This window comes from Entamoeba invadens (assembly GCF_000330505.1).
Source record: "Entamoeba invadens IP1 unplaced genomic scaffold scaff_1105074726297, whole genome shotgun sequence".
Classification (NCBI taxonomy): Eukaryota; Evosea; order Mastigamoebida; family Endamoebidae; genus Entamoeba; species Entamoeba invadens.
In genome coordinates this window covers 141,756-162,316 of record NW_004440111.1, presented here as the reverse complement: position 1 = coordinate 162,316, position 20,561 = coordinate 141,756, and the positions used below count along the sequence as shown (strand labels likewise).

Genomic DNA, 20,561 nt, shown 5'->3' with positions numbered 1-20,561 from the left:
AAATGAAACATTCATATTAAAATATACACAATATGATTAACTTTGTTATTACAATAAATTTGAATAATTGCATAAATTACAAAAATATTTATAAATTTGTTATTTTAAAATCACATTTTTAGAAAATCAGTGTTTTCGACTTTTTCAATTTTCATTTTGATAAAAAAACAATTATCAAATTAAACGTAAATTTCAATTATTTTGTTATAAAGACGGATTCGGAAATAATTTCAATAAGTATATAATCATAAAATGAACAAGTTTAATTCATGTTTTGTTATTTCCCGTCTCAAGTTCGCGAGATATAATTATTGTTTTTGTTTACTGATTATTGTGGCGATTTTTTGATTGTATTTATTTTTTTGGCATTTATGACAAATTATTACCATTATTTAAAATTCGAACTTTGACTCGAAATATAAAGTGTAAATTATAACTTGAGTTATGAAAGTGGGTCTTATGGGGAACTGAACCTTATGGATTTGATTTTTGTATCCTCAGAAAAAAATTTTTAATAACGATAGCTTTGATCCCGAGGATGCACCTTATCCTCAAGATACCCTTTAAGATAATTTTTTCACACTGTTTTGTGTTTTTTATTATGAGCAAGGAAGTTTTTTAATTTGTTCTTGTAATTCTTTGAAGTCGCTTTTTTGTATTTTTAACTATTTTTAAAACAATAAGAAATTACACCTTTAGTGTTTTTAATTAATTTTATCTTCGATTTTTGGTAGTGAAAAAAATTGTCTCTGCATTTTGATAAAACCCAAAAAAATTCAGCAAAATCATATATTGGTCATACAGAACCTAGATATAATCACAACAGTTTAATCCAATTCAAACCCAATTAGTTTTCTTTTTTTTGAAAAATAATCAAAAAAAAGAAAAGAAAAAAACTAAAATGTTTAACATCTGCTCCATCCACAATCGATATACACGCTGTTTTATTCGTTCTGTATGACAATTGGAATTCTGGAATTTTTATACTTTTTAATTAAACAAGCAGTTGAACTTATCATTTAAATATCGAGTTATATTTTATGTTGATTTATAACCTAATTCTACTTTTTGTTATTGTTTTTGTTATTGTTGAAAAATAGAGTTTCACCTTTGTTGTGAGTAAAAAACAAAGAAAAAATAAAGTTGCACACTTTTTCGGAATCACTTTATATTTAATTTTACTTTGAAAAATTTGTATGTAAAATGAAAAAAAAAATATTTACAATAATTGTAATAATGATCTCTTTTTTATAGACAAATTTTAATAATGTTTACCATTTTTATTGTTTTTTAAAAAGTTTATAAAAAAGATATAATTGTAATATTTGTCTGATTTTTTGAAAATATTGTTCAAAATGTTTTAATTTTTAAAAAAAGACTGCAGTTATGGGAATTAATACTTGAATTTTAAGGGATTTGTTTTACCATGATTTGTGTAAATGATAGAAATTTTAGTGAACAAAAAAAGAATAGAACAATGAAACGAAATCCCCCCAAAAATTACAACATAACCTTTAAACACTCACAAGATTGAAAAAATTAAAAAAATCGGTGTCAAAGTAACAAAGATGGAATAAATAATATTGAAATATCATGTTATTAAATTGTGAATTATTCTATCAAACAAAATATAATGTTTAAAACATGAATTTGCCTTTAATTTGGTTGTGTAATATATCTTTTTATAGAGTCAGTCTTTTAATATTATCTTTTTTTGCAAAAAATACATATAAATCTTTAAAAATGGGAATTAGGTAATAAATCATAAAAACGGTATAAAAACTAAAACAAACATTTTCTAGCGTTTCGAAAATTGTCCCAATATATTCATATTTTCAATATATATAACCAGGGACAATGTTGGAAAAAGGACAAAGTTTAAAGAATGATTCTAGTACGATACACCCATTTCTTTTTTTGTTTTCAAACTGTTCATTCATACTTATTTATTTCTTTTAAATATTAAATAATCGTCACAAAAACGCATTTCTTTAAAAAGCAAACATTATGAAATTGTTATTGGTTTTAATATAAAAAACGTAAAAAACAAACTTTATATATGTTATTTCTCTTTTTCTCGCTGACTTGTTTTATCTTCTGTATCGATGCTTCAACAGAAATATCTGTTGTAGTGAAGAAAAATATGTCTGATTTAATGCGTTTAATCCAAGATCAAGGTAATGCTTGGGGAAATAGATTAACTGAAATTGTTAACATGGTCGAGACTTCCAATATATTTAGTCAAGAAGTTCCAAACTCTTTTTATCTTGTCAAGGCAAATGTCGAAATGATTTCTCATACCCTTGAAGCGATGCTTTCAAAGGGTAGTATTACAAGAGCTGATCTACACAATCTGGCTTTGATTATTATTAATGTTTTCAACAAGGGTGCAAAAACTTCAAAGATATGTGATTTTGCGATGAATGCTGCTTCAAATATTGAAAAGATCCAAAAATCTACAATAAAAAGTGAGACTAAAACTGATTGGCAATCCAAATTTTTGATTCCTCGAACCTTTTTAGGTAAGATCTTAAGACTCCTAAAAATATTAAATAAATTCCCCCTTTTCAAAAACGACGACCAATTGAGAGTTGCAATTGATGATACTGAATCATTTTTGCAATATATTATTGCGAAGAACGACAAATTACAAAAGTTTTACAACATTGAAGAAAGTAATGGATTTGATGACTCAGGAATAAACTTTTCTGTTGAAAATGCTATAGCTGGAACTTCTTCTCCAAAACACGTACAAGCACGTCCCCTCCCACCAGTACCCGCACCCACACCTTTCCCATCAACAAGCGGAGAGGTTCCAAAACCACCAAGAACTTTGTATCGTGACAGAAAGTCCAGTGATTATGAAGATCCTACTGAAGCAATAGAAGCAGCAAGAAATAGACATAAAAAACCAGAGACGGTTTATGCTAAACTTAAATTCCCAGAAAGTAATCAAAGACCAAGAAAAGAACCAATTTACATGAATTTACCAGGTGACACTGGTAGAAATGATAACGAAGGTATTTATCATCACGTTGGAATGCCAGGAACAGAAGAAGAAGTTCATTACGCGACACTTCAATTTAAAAACCCGGAAATTCCAAAAAGAAGTCAGGCTAAAGTTAGAGACCCGAGAGAAGACCTTTATGCCAAAGTGAACAAAAGAAGATAAACAAATTTCATCATTTGAATAATATTTCAATATTAAAACTTATTATATTAATATAAAATAGCTTAAGTGTTATTAATTAATATAAATAAAATTATAATATTTTTAAACTAAAAAACTTTTTTTAATTATATATTTTGTTTTTAATTTTTATTGTTGAAATGTTTTTAATTTTTAATAATGACCAGATAAGTTTTTTGTAAACTTTTTCTGTTTTTTTGACTTCAACATTTAAGGGTATCTTGAGGATAAGGTGCATCCTCGGGATCAAAGCTATCGTTATTAAAAATTTTTTTCTGAGGATACAAAAATCAAATCCATAAGGTTCAGTTCCCCATAAGACCCACTTTCATAACTCAAGTTATAATTTACACTTTATATTTCGAGTCAAAGTTCGAATTTTAAATAATGGTAATAATTTGTCATAAATGCCAAAAAAATAAATACAATCAAAAAATCGCCACAATAATCAGTAAACAAAAACAATAATTATATCTCGCGAACTTGAGACGGGAAATAACAAAACATGAATTAAACTTGTTCATTTTATGATTATATACTTATTGAAATTATTTCCGAATCCGTCTTTATAACAAAATAATTGAAATTTACGTTTAATTTGATAATTGTTTTTTTATCAAAATGAAAATTGAAAAAGTCGAAAACACTGATTTTCTAAAAATGTGATTTTAAAATAACAAATTTATAAATATTTTTGTAATTTATGCAATTATTCAAATTTATTGTAATAACAAAGTTAATCATATTGTGTATATTTTAATATGAATGTTTCATTTTGATATTAACTTGTGTTTTAAACAGATTTACAGTTCTGAGGATGGCAATTATTTTCTGAGGATGACAGAAATAGAAAGTTCACACTTTTACATCTGTCTGAAATGTGTATTGAGTAAGTTACTATTTTTGAACATGGGAACACGTCATTTCACTTTTTAGGTGTTTAAGTCTGTGTTGACAATGTCTGTTTGTTACACGACTTACCGTCCTTAGAACTATTTATAGCACTGCCACTATTGATTTAAAATTCTATAAATAAAATTATCAAAGAATTTTTACAAGGTGGGTTTTGATAATTGATTATATCAAAAATCGTCAAAACACAACAAAAACGCCAATTAATATATATAATTGATTAATAAATTGAACACATTTCTATTGAGAATTAATATTGTAAAAAAATAATATAAACATTTATTTTTGTTTATATATGTTTTGAAATATAAATAAAACCGTTTAAAACAAAAATGATTTTATTTTAAAAATTTGTTTATTTATCAATCGTTGTTTTATCGATATCCAAAACCTCTCTTTTTGAATTTGCGCAAATACATAAATTGTTATCGCATAGAGTATACGTTATTAATACGTTATTTGTTATCAATTTTTATTGTTTGAAATATCATGAATTGATTTATAATTAATTATTTTTGTAAAAAAGATTAAAAATTGTTTGATTAATTTGTTTTGTGATTTTGATAAAAAAAATCGACTTTTTCGATAATTCAAATGTTTGTTAAATGTTTTCATATAAACCAAAGTTAGTCTTGTGGTAAATCAAAAAATAGAAGTAGATTATTTTTTTGTAAAAATCAACTGAAAGAATTATCTTTCAAAAAATCCAAAAATAGCATTTTTCAAGAAAATCAAGTGTTTCAAAATATACCTTTTTGATCTTAGGCAAAAAAATCCAAATTGAAAGAAATTATGTTTAAGATATTTACCATCCTCAGAAAAATTAACAATCCTCATGAATCCCTTTAATATGATAAAATAAACAATTTTTATTTTAAACTTGATAAACTTAAAAAAAGTTAAAATTATAATAAAACTAATATTATACAATAATATTGTAATATATTTTTTATAACCACTTATATTGAATAAAAATACAAATACTTGTTTTCAAAATATATATATTTTTTCAAAAAGAAAACAACTTTATGTTAAAAACTTCCAACTTTATTGTTAAAAGCGTTTTGTAATAACCTCGTTCTACAATAAAAGAAAAACTGTAAAACATGAATTCACGATGTATGTTTTAACTCTGTTTTTGTTTGTTTTCTTGATTCAGCTTGGAGAAGCAAGTCCGTTGAAAGAAAATGTCAGAAAGATGATGGAGGTCACAAGGGATCACACTAGACATTGGTCTGAAGTGGTTCTCGATGCGTTACAAAAATTACAAAAAAGTGATATAGATAGACAGGTTTATGCTCCATTGGGTGGAGTCGGTGGAAACATGAAAATGATTATTATGGGTCTTGAAACAATGCTTACAAAAGGTAGAATTGAAAATGTGGATATTCAAAATTTAATTTTGATATTAACAAACATTTTAAGAAAGGGAGTTCAGAACTCTCCATTGTGGACCCACGCTAATCAAAATGTTGAAAACATGAAAAAAATTGGACTTTCAAACCTTCAACAAGAAGTAAAATCAGAAGTACAACAAACTTTATTGGTTCCTCGAAGGTTATTCGATAAATTAATGAGGTTGTTAAATATACTGTTCAATTACATTGATATGAGATACAAAGATGATTTTAATAAAGCTTTTGATCTTCTGAAGGAATTTATAACCCTAATTGAAGCAACCAATGGCGATATTGAAAAACAATATAGTGTTGTAGAAACAGGAGGATTTAGTGATGATGGAATTGATTTGTCGAGTGAGGGTGAAGATTACCAACCAAAGCCTGCAGTTCCTCCAAAACGGGTAGCTCCACCTAAACCGCCAAGAAGAGCTCGTCAACCAGCACCAGAAGGAGCAGAGGGAACTTCTGCTTCAGCTGTCCAACACAGACCTTACACCCCGCCTCCTCCTTTACAACAGAGACCTGGTGGAAGACAACGACTTGGAAGTGACTACGAAGATCCTGATGAAGTTAACAAAGAGAGAGCACAAATGACTGGAGCACAAACACCACCACCAAGACAAGGATCAAGAAGTCCAAGTCCTACTGCTTCTGGTACTGGTTCTGGAACAGAAACCGACCCAAGAGAGGATATTTATGCCAAAGTACAGAAAAAGAAAAAGTAATAAATCACATTTTCATTTTTCATTTTGTCTTAATAGATTTAACTGAAACAATATTATATAACCTTGAAGACAACACAAATAAATGGTTAAAAATAATTTATTTCCACACAACTTAAAAGTAATTTAATTTAAAAGGTGATTTTGGATAAAAATTAACATTTACTTTATCTTTAAATAACAAATGTAATTAACTTTATAAATAAAAATTAACTTGTTTTAATAACTTTTATGTCATAACTTTATAAAAAAGTTGAACAATTCAAAAAGTATCATCTTTTAATTTTTTAACTTTATTTGACATTTGTTAAAAATATTCCTTTAATATGTGTGACAAGAGTCAATCTGGTTTATGTATTTGTTGGTGTTATTTTGTCTGACACTTTCGTTCTCTTTGGGCGATGCTCCTCCGGGTGAAACCGAAGAAAATGAAAAATTCGATATCAAAGAGCAACTATTGAAATTGCTATATTTACTAGTTGGCCATGGAACCTCATTTCAAAAAATAGTAGAAAAACTTAGAGATGAATATGGTGACAAGAAGTTGTTTCCAAACATAGTTTTTGTAGCTTTAAATTCAATTAGAAAAAATTACGGTTTCTTGATTGATGTATTCACCAAAATTATTACTCAAAAATCAATTGGTGGAAAGGATTTTACAAATATTGTATTGGGTATTCAAAGGATGATGAAAAAAGAAGAAGGTCAATTTAATATATGGACATTACTTCTTAACTTGGAAGAAACACTTGAAAAGATTGAACAATCCAATTTACCACCAGAAGAGAAGAAAGTTGTTCAACGACTTCTCCTTGTTCCAGTCGGTTTCTACCAAAAAATTTTAAGATTATTACGATGTTTATTGAGAGAAGGACCTTTCAAAGAGAATCAACTCCTTATGGATATCACAGAGCAATTACGTATATTTGTTCTGGATGCTCAAAGTAAAAATGATGACGCAGAAAATAAATATGGAATTAAAGAAAGTGGTGGATTCGGTGATGATCATATTGTTCTCGAAGGCGAACCGCAAAAATACCCAATGGGTTTAACGCGTATTCACGTTCGTCCTTCTGTTAGAAAAAGATATGAAGCAAGATCACTCCCATCAACTCCTGCAGGCTCACCCGCACCTTCTCCTAAAGGAACACCAAAAACCTCTCCTTCACAGATGAGAAGAAGACCACTTCCTCAACTCCCAGAGGGAGCTGTTGGAGGAAGACCAAGAACACCAAGCCCACATGGCGATGATACTTATGAAGCTGTTGGTGGAGGGGAATCGCCTTATCAATTGGCCGGAAGACCCAGAAGTGGGAGAAGAAGAAGTAGAAGTACCAGCCCAAAAAGATCAGATACTTATCAGTTGGCTGGAAGACCTTCTCCTAAGGAAGAAGGTGTTGATCCTTATTCACTTGTGGGTCAACCTGGAACAAGACCTGGAACTCCCCCTCTTGAAACTGTTTATACTTTACAAGGACAACCAAAACCAGTAGATACAACTAAAGAAGAACAACCTGTTCCTCCTCCAAGAGCTCAATCTCTTCCATCACCACCTGTTTCCAGACCTCCAACTCCACCGCCCCCAGACTATGATACCTCGACCACTACAGTACAACAGAGACCAAAATCTCCTACAACTGAAAAAGACTAAGATACTTAAGAGAATTATTCGTAAAAAAAATTTCATCATTTTTATTAAAACATTTTTAATGATATTTAAAAAAGACATATAATTTTTAATATATTTAACTTTTATATAATTGTTAACTTGTCAATATTCAAACACAATTTTACTTGAATGTTATATTAAATATTTTTATATTATTTAAATTATATTTCACTTGAATATTATATGAAAATTTAAATAAATTCAATACATGATAATTTTTAATTTTAAAAAAAAATGTTTAAATTATGATGTTAATAATATATTTCAAACCTCTTCTTTTTTGACCATATTGTCAAAAATTAATTCGAAAATTAATTCATGTGTAGTATAATTAAATATAATTCTATTTCGTATCAATGAACTACAATTCTAACCTGGTAATTCATTTCAATTCATACAAAGTGTTGTTTTTGACTTCGTTTTTAAATTAGAATAAAAATGACACAACTCAATTTCTTAAATGTTTCTTCTTTTAGTTTCATTTTTCTTTTGTTCCTTTTCGATGAGCGATGATGTTCCAGGGAAGTATGATAATACTTCTCGAGTTGTTTTAACTGAATTATTAAGAAGGTTGATAAAACTTCTAATGGAACACATTCAAACTTGGAATTTTAGACTTCAAGATTCTTTTTTAAAATTGACTAATCAAGGTATTATATCACAATCCAGTGTTTCTCTAATGAGTCAAATTCAATCACAATTACAAATGATATACAACTTTTTGGATGTCGTTTTGAAAAACAACAAAATAACAAATGAAGACTTAAAAACACTATTTTCGTTTATCAGTATTATTTTTAAAAGCAGCCCAAGATCATATTTGTGGACTTATGCCATGGAGTCTCAAGTATTTTCAGATAAAATATCATCATCTTCTTTATCAGAAGAAGATAAAATATTGATTCTCCAAAACAATTTTATACCACTGGGATTATTTACAAAATTATTGCGTTTTTTAAGACTTCTTTTGAAATTCAATCAATTCAAAGACAATGAAGGACTTGTTCAATCAACAGAAAGTGTACGTGTATTCTGTACACATGTTTCAGTATCGAACATTGAAATTACTCGTCTTCATAAAGTCGTTGAGCCGTCAGAATTCAGCGACTCGGAATTAGAAAAGGAAATTGAAAAGGAAGAAAGAGCTGTTGCAAGTGCACAAAAGAGTTTCAAAAATAAACCACTCCCTTCTCTTCCTGATGTAATAAAAAGAATGGAACAAAGGAAACTACCTGCTGTTCCTGTTCAACCAAGTGGTTCACCGATATCATCACCTGAAATCCAAAGAAGACAACTTCCCTTGCTTCCCAGTGAATTATCTCCACACAAAAGACAAGGAAAAACAACCAAAAGTGAAAGTGAAGATCAAAACATTGGATTTGTCGAAAATAAACATTTGGTATTACCAGAAACTTCTTCGATTCCAAGTGAAGAAGCATCAGTTAGGAAAAAGAAATCTTCATTTAAAAGAGGTAGAACACCATTAAGAGAAAGACCACTTCCACCACTTCCACTAACAGATAGAAAACAAAGATCACCAACTGGAGTAAGAAATGATTATGAAAATCTTGATAGTGATGGTGATAAAGAAACCCAATACTCTGCTGTTAAAACAAAAACACAAGAAAGGGACAGAAGTCCAAGTCCGCAACCTGCGAGTGAAACTTCAGATAATTCTTCGCCTGAAAGAAAAAGCTCGGGAACGGATTCTGAAGCTTCTCTCAAAATTTATACAATTCAAAAACCACAAGAAAAGGAAAAGGAACAAACAACTGGTGTTTCTCAAACTCCAAGTCAAACACCAACTGAAAGTACTGATGAAAGAGATATTCAAAGATCTCCCCAAAGATCAAGAAGCCCAAGCACGGAAAGAAAGTAATTTGATTTCAAAAAATAAGAAAATGTTTATTTTTTAATTTAGTAGATAAAGCAATTTGTTTAAAATGATTTAAATATTTTTTAACGAGATTTCTATAACTTGTTTCGTGATACAATTTGTTATCTTATTGTGTAATTATAAAAAAATATATCAAAAGTAATTAATCATTTTTTGTTTTTTTAATTTAAAAAGTGTGTACTATAACTAAAAATTTATGCCCAAATGTTTTTCAAAGTAACTTTAAGTTATTTTTGTTTTAATAATATTTATTAACCACTTATAACATTAAATTTTTTGAGGGAAAAATAATAAGTTGACAATATTTTTATATGATATTTCATTTGAGGTTAAGTTTTGTAAATAATTGGACTTCAAACTTTGAATTTTTAATGTTGACAAAAAAATGATTGTGGTTAATAAAACAATGAAAAAAAAATAAACTAAAGCTATTGTGTATTAAATATAAATTAAAATACATAGTTTGCTTAATTAAAAAATAAAAAAGAATTATTTGTTATTGTTTTGAATTTAAAATTTAATATAAAATTAATTCTTTATAATTTTTTTTATTTATAATTATGTTTTATAAAAAAATATCTTGTAACAGTTTGATATAAAAAAATAATTTTTAAAACATTAATTGTTATTTGACAACTTCAATTTATATTTTTTAATAAAGAGTTTTTCATTGTTTTAAATATAAAATTCAAATTAAAACGATACATTAGAAACAATGTATTTTTGATCTCAAATTAAAATTGTTGCCTTTTTGTCGTTAATTTTATATAAATAATTACATTTTGATATTTCTAATATTAAATAGAAGTCATTATACAAACTGAATTGTGTAGGACATGATTATCAGAAGCCAACTTTTTTATTGACATTTTTCAAACAATCCAAGTAATCAAATCAATATATTACTTATTTCACAGTAATAATTTTTTATTAAAAATATTAATAATAACCTACACATAAAATAATTTCATTTATCATTTTTGATATGTTGTTCAGTTTTATTACAATTGAACTTCTGATTACAACAATGTTGTTAAATTTTATTAATAAAATATATCAAAAAAAGTTTTTTAATTAAACTTAAAATAAAATTAGGTTTTAAAAATTATTTAACATAAAAATTTTAAAAATAATCTTATTTTTCAAATAAATAAATAATTACAAACTAATTAAATAATTCAACCTTTTCTAAATATACGTTTTGTCTTTTAAAATGTCAATATTGTTTTACAAAAAAAACTAAAATAAGAATAAGAATAAGTTAATATTAAAGGGTCATTCTTCTTTATTTGTTTAACTTTTGACAATAAAATTAATATGTATGATAAAATTGTGTTTGTTTGTTTTAGATTTATTTTAATTTTTAATTTTGATAAACCAAAAGTAAACTGAAAATGTATTTTTTAATATGTCATTCATATTTTATTGTATTCTTTTTGTGATTTCTGTTGCGTACGATCAGCCAATTGATTCTTCTTCGAGCGAATCCCCACCAAATCCAACCAATTTAGCAAGAAGAAAAAGTTTATCAACGGGTGATGTTTCAAAGGAGACGAAAAAGAAAATTGATGAACAAAAAACAATGGGAGGGTCAACAGGTCAAATGAGCAAAAAGCACTTTGTTAAAAATCCTTTTACAAAAAGAAAACTTAAAAAACAAATAGAACTACTTCCTGGAAGTAGTGAAGGTGCAGTGGGTGGTATTGAACCAAAAGAAGAATCAGAAGAAGTTGTTGTTAAACCAAGAACAAGAAGTTTCACAGCCGGTCCTGTCCAGCTTCGTGCAAAAAGAAAAGGTGAGAAAAAGAAGAGACCTGGTTCGACACCAATACCTGAAACGGAACATGTGGCTCCAGCTTTAGTGAGAAGTAAATCATCTGAAAATCTACACTCTATTGTTGTAAAACATTCCGAAATACCAATGTTCGAACTTTTTGATGGTTTAAGATTGTTGATAATGGTAATGCAAGACCAATTGTTTGATTGGTGTGACTTGTTGCATTTAATGGCAAGCAGACTCAAAACATATAAAATTACTAATCAAAGAATTCCAGTCAATTTACTAAACATCGAAAGTGAGTTTCGTATTTTAATTGAACAATTGAAACAAATATTGAAAGAAGGAATAGTCAATCAAGAAAATGCAAAAACTGTTGCTGTTTTAATACTTAGACAACTTGATATGCAGTCTTTAAGCAATCTTGTAAGTTACCATCGAGATATTTTAATGGTATATGAGGGTTTATTCTTCGCTACTTTAAAACCTCAAACAACAAAAACACTTGGCAATCAACTTGTAATTCCACATACACTCTTCAAAAAAATATTACAAATGTTATCAACTTTTGTAAGATATTTCCCTCAAAGTAAAATAGTTGAAAAGGCTAAAAACGCTCTTGTTCTCTTTATAGAAGAGTTAAAAATAACCAACCTAAACATAGAACAGCGATTCTTTGCTAAAGAAAACAAAGCACGATTTGAGCTTTCTAAGTTTAGCTTAGAAAGGTATAAATTAGAAGGTGATCAAAGATTGTTATTCTGGAAATCAAAAGATGAAAGAAAGGCACTTGCTTCACGTCCACTCCCACCACTTCCAATCACTCCTTTACAACACCCAACCACTTCAGATTCTGATGATAGTGACAAAGAAGGTATTTATACAAAAGTAAAGTAATAATATATGACTTTGTTTCTTTTATTATATTGTTTATATAAATATGATTTTAATGTAAAATAAAACTCATTTAAACTTCATTTTTCTTTTTTGTCGTTTTCTGTATCGACCTTTTCAGCATTTTCGCTCTTTTCTTTTTCAATGACGTCTTTAATTTTACTTTGGAATGTGTAAGACGCAGTCTCGTCGTTGTAGTTAGCAATTGCAATTAACACGCCAACCGCTCCAAGTGCGAATTCAAGATTAATTGGTGATCCAAATAAGAAGTGTGACAATAAAGTAGTCAGCACAATAGCAACAGATACGGCAAATCCCTTAACAATGACATCAGCATAAGTCATGACAAGTGCAACTAATATACCACCCACTGAGTAATCTAAAACCATTAAGAATGCTGTCCAACTGAAGTCGTGGAATGGTCCAAGTGTGAAAGTTGATTTAAAATCGACGACAAAGACATTGATAGCTGCAAATAAAATCGAATACAATGATAACTGGAAGTTCCGTTCCCACAAATTCAACTTTGGCCCTGACGATACTTTGTTCTTCAGAATTTTCTCCATATACACCCCACTAAAACCAGAAGCCGAATTTGCAATGATCGCTGTGATAATTCCTAAGAAGTAATTTCCCATTTCTGTTTTTTCATTTGAACTGTTTGAAGCAGCACGATTTGCACTTTCTACGATTGTTACACAGACTACCAAAGCCAAGAGTGCTCTCCATTGTGTTGTTGTCAATTTCTTACCTAATATAATGACTGACAACAACGCAGCTGACAAGATTTTGAGTTGAGAAAGTATCGAATAAAGACCCGGGTGAATGTTAGAAAGTGCGACTTGACTCAAAATATTTTGGAAGAAGTAAATGAGAGCAGGAACAGACGACACTAACGAACACATAATAAGCGTTTTCAAATGTGAAAAATACTTTTCTTTGTGTGTCACAAATATTCCTATCAACGAGACGAACAATTTGATTATTTCATTCAATAAAATTGATGACGGAATAGAGAACTTCTCTTTTAACACACCACGAGAGTATCTTGTGATTAGGAAAATCGAAACAGTCTGGACGGTCAAACAAACAAAGAAAATGCTGCTCAACACCGCTTTGTTCATTTTTTATTATTAAGTTTCTATATTTAATAGTTTTAGGTCTTTTATATAATTCGAATTCAAAAAATTGAAATAATCCATTTGAAATTTCTAATTTTATAAGAAAAACTATTGAAATGGCTAAGAAAGGTAAACAAAATGAAACAATTGAAAAACTATTTTATTAGTAAATTAAATACTATATTTATAGTTAAAATAAATGTAATGAAATAAATACACTACGCGACGTGGTATGTCTCAAATAAAGAATGAAGTGCACTGACCACTTCACCAATCTTCATTCGAACGTTTCCATCAAAGCACCACATTTTCCAAGTAAGTTGTATGTCACATCTTCAATTCCTTCAATTTGTGGAAGGTGTTTACCAGTAGCCACAAAATCTGCTATCGACCACGCATATTTAAAATCACTTTTGGGGTATGGGTCTTTCCACTTAAAGCATTCATACATGGTTATTGCAAAGGAAAAGATATCACTTGGCATCTTGTACTTCTCTTTATTTAACACTTCAGGAGACATGTACTTTGGTGTTCCAATACCCTTTGTGAAGGTCATGTTTGTCATTAACATATTAGTATTTCTCGCACTTCCAAAATCAGTCATTTTTGCATTAACTTTTTCGTCGGAGTCCATTGAAAAAACGAGTAAATTGTCTGGCTTGATGTCTCTGTGGACTATGCCATTATTGTGTAAATAAGAAATGCCTTTTGCCATGTCTAACATGAATTTCACTTTGACTCTATTTTTTGGAGACTTGTCCTTCTCATGTTTTATTAAATCTCTTAAACTGCCATATTGAGCGAATTCGGTGACCATACACACTTTGTTTGGTATAAATACAGCACCATAAAAGTGAACTAAATATTCACACCTGAATTTGTCTAACATCGAAACCTCCTTCTCAAATTCGCGAACTTTCGCTTCGGTCTCACACCCTTCTCTCATCTTTTTAATTGCCACTTTGTTGCCTCTAAATTCACCCAAATAAACTATCCCAAATGAACCCTCTCCAAGTTTTTTCTCTTCTTTTAATTCATGGTAATCAAGTCGCGTTGTCATTTGTGTCTTCGCATTGATTGTGACGTGTTCATTCATTTCAATACCTTTCTTGATATCAAGACCAACACAAACAATCTTCTCCTGAATGATACAAGAGCAAAGCGGTGTTATAAATATTTCAAATTCACACGCTTCTCCACTCTTCAAATTCACTAGTTTTGGTTCCGTGCGAACTTCATAATAATCACGTCCCTCCATCACTGTGAACTGCACTTTTATTCGATTTTTAGAATTATTCCCAACACACAACAATTCGCGAGTTTCTTTATTGACTGGAATGCCATTTTTTGGTCATCCCCGTTTTCAAAAATTATTTCATTCTTGTTCACTACAAGCCAGTCATTTACTTTATAAAATTCGATATTAGAACGCTTTATCTGGAACACACAAACGTTTAACATTTTCCTTTTTTCTTTGATGTGAATGTAAAAGAAGTATCCCCCAAGTATTGAGACCGTTATTGATATGACTACGATCAATAAAAATACAACTGAAACTAAGATAACAAGTGCTAAATTTAAGTCATCTTTACATGCGAAGCCATCATCAGTTGGATGTTTCTTATTGGTGCATTGTATACAAAAGCCGTTTCGAGCTGCTTTACAAAATGGAATTTCAGATACAAAAACACAGAGTTTGGTCTCTACATATACATAATTGTCAACACATTTATTACACAATTTGTTGTTGTCACACATTTGACACCCTTCCAAACAACGGAAACAACGTGGGATGATGTTATCGAGATAATACCCATCATCACAACCTTTACATCCTCTCTTTGTTTTGTCATAACAATTGGTAAGAGTGCTGTATGGTTGACACAAATTGTTTTCAAAAGAAATCAATGTGTAATTCTCTGCACATTCAACACATGAAATGTTATTCAAACACACAGAACACGATGGGTCACATTTAATACAATCAGCGTGTTCAAAATAATATCCCGTTTTACATATTGCACAACAACGTTCTTGTGGCATCAAAGAGTCACAACGAGAACGTAGTGATGACGAAGCCTCACACAAATTTGACGAATTCAGAAAGGTGGAATTACCACAAGAAATACAATGATCATCACTGAAGCAGTCTATACACAATCCAGAACATTGATGACAAACATTACCTTTTAGGTAATAAGTATTTTCAGATTTTATACAACCTTTTGGTGTTTTTACTTTACAATGCGTGTCATCTGTTGTTGTATTGTTTTGTTGCTTCTCCTTACTAAAACCATCAATAACTTTAATAGTTTCTTTAAAAGTAGTAATTTCTGTATTACACAAATTGTTGAATAAAAAATAATTTGTAATACATTCATAAAATGTTAGTGTCGAAGCTGTGGAGTTCAAAATTCGTTTTGTGTTACCAGTTGTTTGTTTGCAATAAGTCTCCTTAAAATTTGAAATTTCAAACAATGTTGAGTATCTCTCTATACACTCAATACAACTTTTGCCATCACCTTTGATACATTGTAAATCGGTAATTGAAACACAATGACCTTGAACGGGTAAATACTCTTTTAAACACTTTATGCATTCACACTTGTGGTATTGTAAACAATTTGAATTAATTGTACACACAAAACATTTGTTATTTGTTATTAAAGAAACAACTGCACAATTCACACAGTCACTCCCTTCATATTTTAAGCAGTTTGGATACCTTTCACATTTTCCATTTGCTTTATCCAGTGCACTCGTTGCGTCACAAGATAACGACACTTCAACACTATTATTTAAAATACATATCACAGAATTTGCATCTTTTGTTGAACATTTTGAACACAAATTATTAAGGTCGACAAATTCGTTACTTTCACATGCATAAAATTTCCCATTCAATATTTTAGTCTCTGTCAACATCGAGTCAATTTTTTACAATCTTTGTTGACCAACGAGTAATCGTTGACACATTTTAAACAAACGTTTTCGTCATTTCCTTGTTTATTTCGAATATTTCTGTTGTATTTACAATTGGGTGATAATGTCCCACAATTTCCAATTGATGAAATGCCATATATACAATCTTCACAAGTGTACTTCGATTTTGTTACACACGTTTCTTGATCTTCACATTTTGCTTTGATGTTATAATACATCGAGTTACACTTCAAACACTTTTCGACTTCTACCTGATTTATACAATTTGAATCTTTGGTAGTGCAAGTGTTATTATTTAAAAAGAAATAATTTGATATACAAGATACACACTTTTCATTTTTCAATTCATATGGATGATAACAGAAGTCACATATTGGTTTAAAGTCAGGAGTATTGTGACATGTTTGACAATTCGAACTTTCAATATAACACCATTGACATCTCTCTGTTTCATTTTGGTAAAATCCAAATGGACATTCACATGTATTTAATGACGTTAAATTAAACACATCAACACACGTTTTACAAACTCAACTTGTTTTTTCACATGTGGCACAATGCAAGATGTCGTTACATGGAACACACCTCTTATTTTCTGCAAAGTACCCCTCTTTACATTCCGTGCATCCATTAACTGTATCACAATTATCTGATGCACAATTTGAATCACAGACTTCACACTTACTTCCACTGAGATATCTTTTGGGAGCACAAGAAAGACAATTTGTTGAAAAACCGCCATTACATGTCAAACAAGTGGTGTCACACCGAACACATAATCGATTTAATGGATAAAATGTGATATTACACAAAGAACACCCATTATCTGCACTGCAACTTCCCCATGCACAATTTTTGTCACAACAAACACCTCCATTGCGAATTTCTTGATTGGAGTTACAAGAAGTGCAACTAGATGCACTACCTCCATTACATGTAAGGCAAAATGGATTACATTGTGAACATCTTTTGTTATTGATATAATATTTATCTGGACAATTTGTACATCCTTTAAGAAGATCACACATCCCGCGTGTACAAATATTATCACAAGTTATACATTGATTACTCTCCAAATAAGTTTCATTATAACAAGAAGTACAGTTGTTTTTAGTTCCAAAGCAAGTAAGGCATGATGCATTACATGATAAACAAGTGTTTAATTTTGATAAGTAAGTGCCGCTATGACATGTTAAACACTCATTGTTGTTACCACCAGAACAAGTCAAACCATTGTTATTACATGGGCTACACCTTTTGTCATCGATATAAAACCCATCATCACATTTTATACAACCTTCTGTCGTCAAACAAGAATTGGTTAAACAATTTGTATCACACTTTAAGCATTGATTATGTTGTAAATAAGTTCCATCATAACACGAAGTGCAGTTGTTCTCTGTACCCACACATTTATCACATGTTGTATTGCACTGTTCACATACATTAAAGTCTGTGTAATATCCTTTTACACATTCGATACAACCGAAGTCACTGATGCATTTTGTTGGTAGACAAGTTGTATAATCACATAATGTACAAACTTTATTATGAGGATAATAACCTTCATTACAATTGCTGCATCCATTGAAATTGCATTTTCCTTGAACGCAATTTGGGCAGTCTTCACATATTCCATTATGTAACCACTTTTGATCTTCACATGAAGTACAATTGGTTGCAGTGCCTGTACACGTTTCACAGTTTGAGTCACACTCAGAACACGCTTTATTTCGATTGATATAATATACGTATCCCGACATTTTATACATTCATTATTTAAAAATGTCCCCAAACATTTAATACAATAATCAATATTACACTCTCCAACTTTAATGCGTTCGTTTGAATAAAATTGGATATTTTTAATTTTGTTAATTTGTAGTATTTGGTTACTTCATTAAATTGTAACAACTCACTTTCTAAGTTGTGTTGAACAGTCAAAACTGTTGTTTTTTCGCACAATAATATCAAGTCTTCTTTTCCATCTTCAATGAACAATCTCCCATCACCTCCACTCAATTGATATTCACTTCCACATCTTTCAAAGTCTTCCACACATTTTACTACATTGTCGTATGTACACCACTTCATGGAGAACACCGTCAAAAAACATATACCAATGAGCCACGACATCATCTGAAGAAAAAGTACTTCAAAATTTGGTTTTTCTTTTTAGAAAACTCCCAAAAGATTTGAATAGATTCTTGTTATTCAATCATTATATTTATATATAACATCCTTTTTCTTTGTTTTTCTCAAAAAGACATCCAAAAATATTTCCGTCTATCTGTTCATGGTTGGGTTTTTTTATCTTAAACCTGGTTTGTGGCTTTTTGTCTTTTTGATTTCTTTTTATGAATAAAAATTTTTGACCGTGATCTGTTATGAATATGAAAAGAGTCACCCGTTAAACGTTGTTTGGTCTGAAACGTTGTCGGACGATTTATGGACCATTATAATTATTACAAAAAAATAATCAAAAAGTCCAAAAAATGTTGTTTCATTATGTTCAGGGTTTTTTTCATTTTTACCTAATTCCCGCTTTTTTGAAACAAAAATCAATTATTGTTTGTCATAAAAAAATAAAAAAATTTTCATAAACTGATTATATTTGTGGAAAAATCTCCCCAAAAAAATAAATTATTTAATTTATTTTAAAAACTATTTTTTTTCTTTGTGAGTAACATTAATCTAGTTGTGATTATGGTTTATTATTGTAAATTATAAATTATGAAAGTCACATAATCAAGACCACTTTAAGTGGTTTACTTATTTAAAAACGGATTTTTTATACTTCTGACTTCGTATTGATTTCATTTCTTCTTAAACTATTCAAGGATAAAAAATAGTTTAGTAAACGATAAAACTATTTTGAGTGTGTTTCATATGTTTTTTATTTAGAAGATAAAAGTTAATAAATAAAGGCAAGACCGACAAAATATTTTAAAAACTTCCTTCTTTATTGTTTATTAAATTCTTCTATTTGAGTCTAATAAACTCTTATTATTTTATTTAACCAAAGTTTTTTTAATAAATAAATTCTATAATATAGTTTGAGTTTGTTATAAGTATAGAATCATATAAACTATAATAAAAACTAAAATATACCATTTATTTAAATCCAGTTGCAAATGACACTCTTCATATTCATACTATTATTTACTATACTTCAATCCCAGTATCTGCTCTCTCTTGGTGTTGGTCTATGATCTCTTCCTATATGTCTTCCGAATTGTGAAAGGTTAAGTGTCATGTTTAAAAAGAGTTTCATATAACAGTGGAACGCGTCTCCGCAATACCCCAAGTTATTATACTTCTGGAACTTCTTCCACCTCTTGAACTCCCGTTTTCCAAGAACCATTCCGAAGAACCCCGCCACACAGACCCGGTCATTTGCGCGTTGGACTTTAATTTTTTCGTATTTTTTGATGTTGAGTAACACTCTTGTAAGGATCTTATCTCCATCAGTGTAGTTGTCTAAGATCGGCTTCAACTTCTCAAAGAACCTTTTTTCAATTGCGATGTCGTCTTCGAAGAAAATGAGGAAGTCCGGGTCTACAGTCTCTGTGGCGTACTTTGCTATTTCGACTGCATGGTAGTTGACTAAGTTGTCCTTTTCAAAGTTGTTATATCGATGGTGCTGTCGTCGGTTCGTCGTGTCTTTGCGCATGTCCTGAAACCAACTCTCAAATTTGTCTTTCGCGTGTTGCCGAAAGGTGTCGTCACTGTATGGCGGGTGTTGTGTCGTCACGTTGAAGACGGTAATGTTATTCTTCATCAGTTTTCCAATCGAGTCTTCGAATACCGGAAAATCACAATTTTCACAGCCTAGGGTTATAAAAACCCCGTCTATTTTAATTCCTGCGTGGTTGTAGTTATACGCGTGAAGGAAATAGTCAATCGTATATTCAAGAAAAGGAACTTTTTTGGGGTACGTCCACATAACGAAAGCGACGTGGTGATCTTTCCCTGAGACGATACTCAAGATTGAAAAGAGAGAGGAAAAGAGAAGAAACACGTGCAACATTTCTCA

General features: G+C 29.8%; 8 protein-coding genes across 8 annotated transcripts; 5 read left to right on the top strand and 3 right to left on the bottom strand.

The window, feature by feature from the left end:
* Nucleotides 1–2,143: 2,143 nt before the first annotated feature.
* Nucleotides 2,144–3,172, top strand: EIN_497120 (hypothetical protein; the record flags this gene model as incomplete). Its single annotated transcript, XM_004253870.1, has 1 exon — nt 2,144–3,172. One exon carries the CDS (start codon nt 2,144–2,146, stop codon nt 3,170–3,172), a length of 1,029 nt encoding a protein of 342 aa, XP_004253918.1.
* A 2,128-nt stretch (nt 3,173–5,300) lies between these two features.
* EIN_497110 (hypothetical protein) lies at nt 5,301–6,227 on the top strand (the record flags this gene model as incomplete). The annotated part of the gene is made up of 1 exon (XM_004253869.1): nt 5,301–6,227. One exon carries the CDS (start codon nt 5,301–5,303, stop codon nt 6,225–6,227), a length of 927 nt encoding a protein of 308 aa, XP_004253917.1.
* Nucleotides 6,228–6,909: 682 nt separating this feature from the next.
* EIN_497100 (hypothetical protein) lies at nt 6,910–7,875 on the top strand (the record flags this gene model as incomplete). Its single annotated transcript, XM_004253868.1, has 1 exon — nt 6,910–7,875. One exon carries the CDS (start codon nt 6,910–6,912, stop codon nt 7,873–7,875), a length of 966 nt encoding a protein of 321 aa, XP_004253916.1.
* Nucleotides 7,876–8,728: 853 nt separating this feature from the next.
* Nucleotides 8,729–9,772, top strand: EIN_497090 (hypothetical protein; the record flags this gene model as incomplete). Its single annotated transcript, XM_004253867.1, has 1 exon — nt 8,729–9,772. One exon carries the CDS (start codon nt 8,729–8,731, stop codon nt 9,770–9,772), a length of 1,044 nt encoding a protein of 347 aa, XP_004253915.1.
* A 1,426-nt stretch (nt 9,773–11,198) lies between these two features.
* On the top strand, nt 11,199–12,464 carry EIN_497080 (hypothetical protein; the record flags this gene model as incomplete). The annotated part of the gene is made up of 1 exon (XM_004253866.1): nt 11,199–12,464. The coding sequence occupies one exon, from the start codon at nt 11,199–11,201 to the stop codon at nt 12,462–12,464; it is 1,266 nt and encodes a 421-aa protein (XP_004253914.1).
* Nucleotides 12,465–12,541: 77 nt separating this feature from the next.
* EIN_497070 (UDP-galactose/UDP-N-acetylglucosamine transporter, putative) lies at nt 12,542–13,585 on the bottom strand (the record flags this gene model as incomplete). Its single annotated transcript, XM_004253865.1, has 1 exon — nt 12,542–13,585. The coding sequence occupies one exon, from the start codon at nt 13,583–13,585 to the stop codon at nt 12,542–12,544; it is 1,044 nt and encodes a 347-aa protein (XP_004253913.1).
* Nucleotides 13,586–13,859: 274 nt separating this feature from the next.
* EIN_497060 (tyrosine protein kinase CSK, putative) lies at nt 13,860–14,840 on the bottom strand (the record flags this gene model as incomplete). Its single annotated transcript, XM_004253864.1, has 1 exon — nt 13,860–14,840. The coding sequence occupies one exon, from the start codon at nt 14,838–14,840 to the stop codon at nt 13,860–13,862; it is 981 nt and encodes a 326-aa protein (XP_004253912.1).
* A 4,857-nt stretch (nt 14,841–19,697) lies between these two features.
* On the bottom strand, nt 19,698–20,555 carry EIN_497050 (hypothetical protein; the record flags this gene model as incomplete). The annotated part of the gene is made up of 1 exon (XM_004253863.1): nt 19,698–20,555. The coding sequence occupies one exon, from the start codon at nt 20,553–20,555 to the stop codon at nt 19,698–19,700; it is 858 nt and encodes a 285-aa protein (XP_004253911.1).
* Between the last annotated feature and the right edge of the window lie 6 nt (nt 20,556–20,561).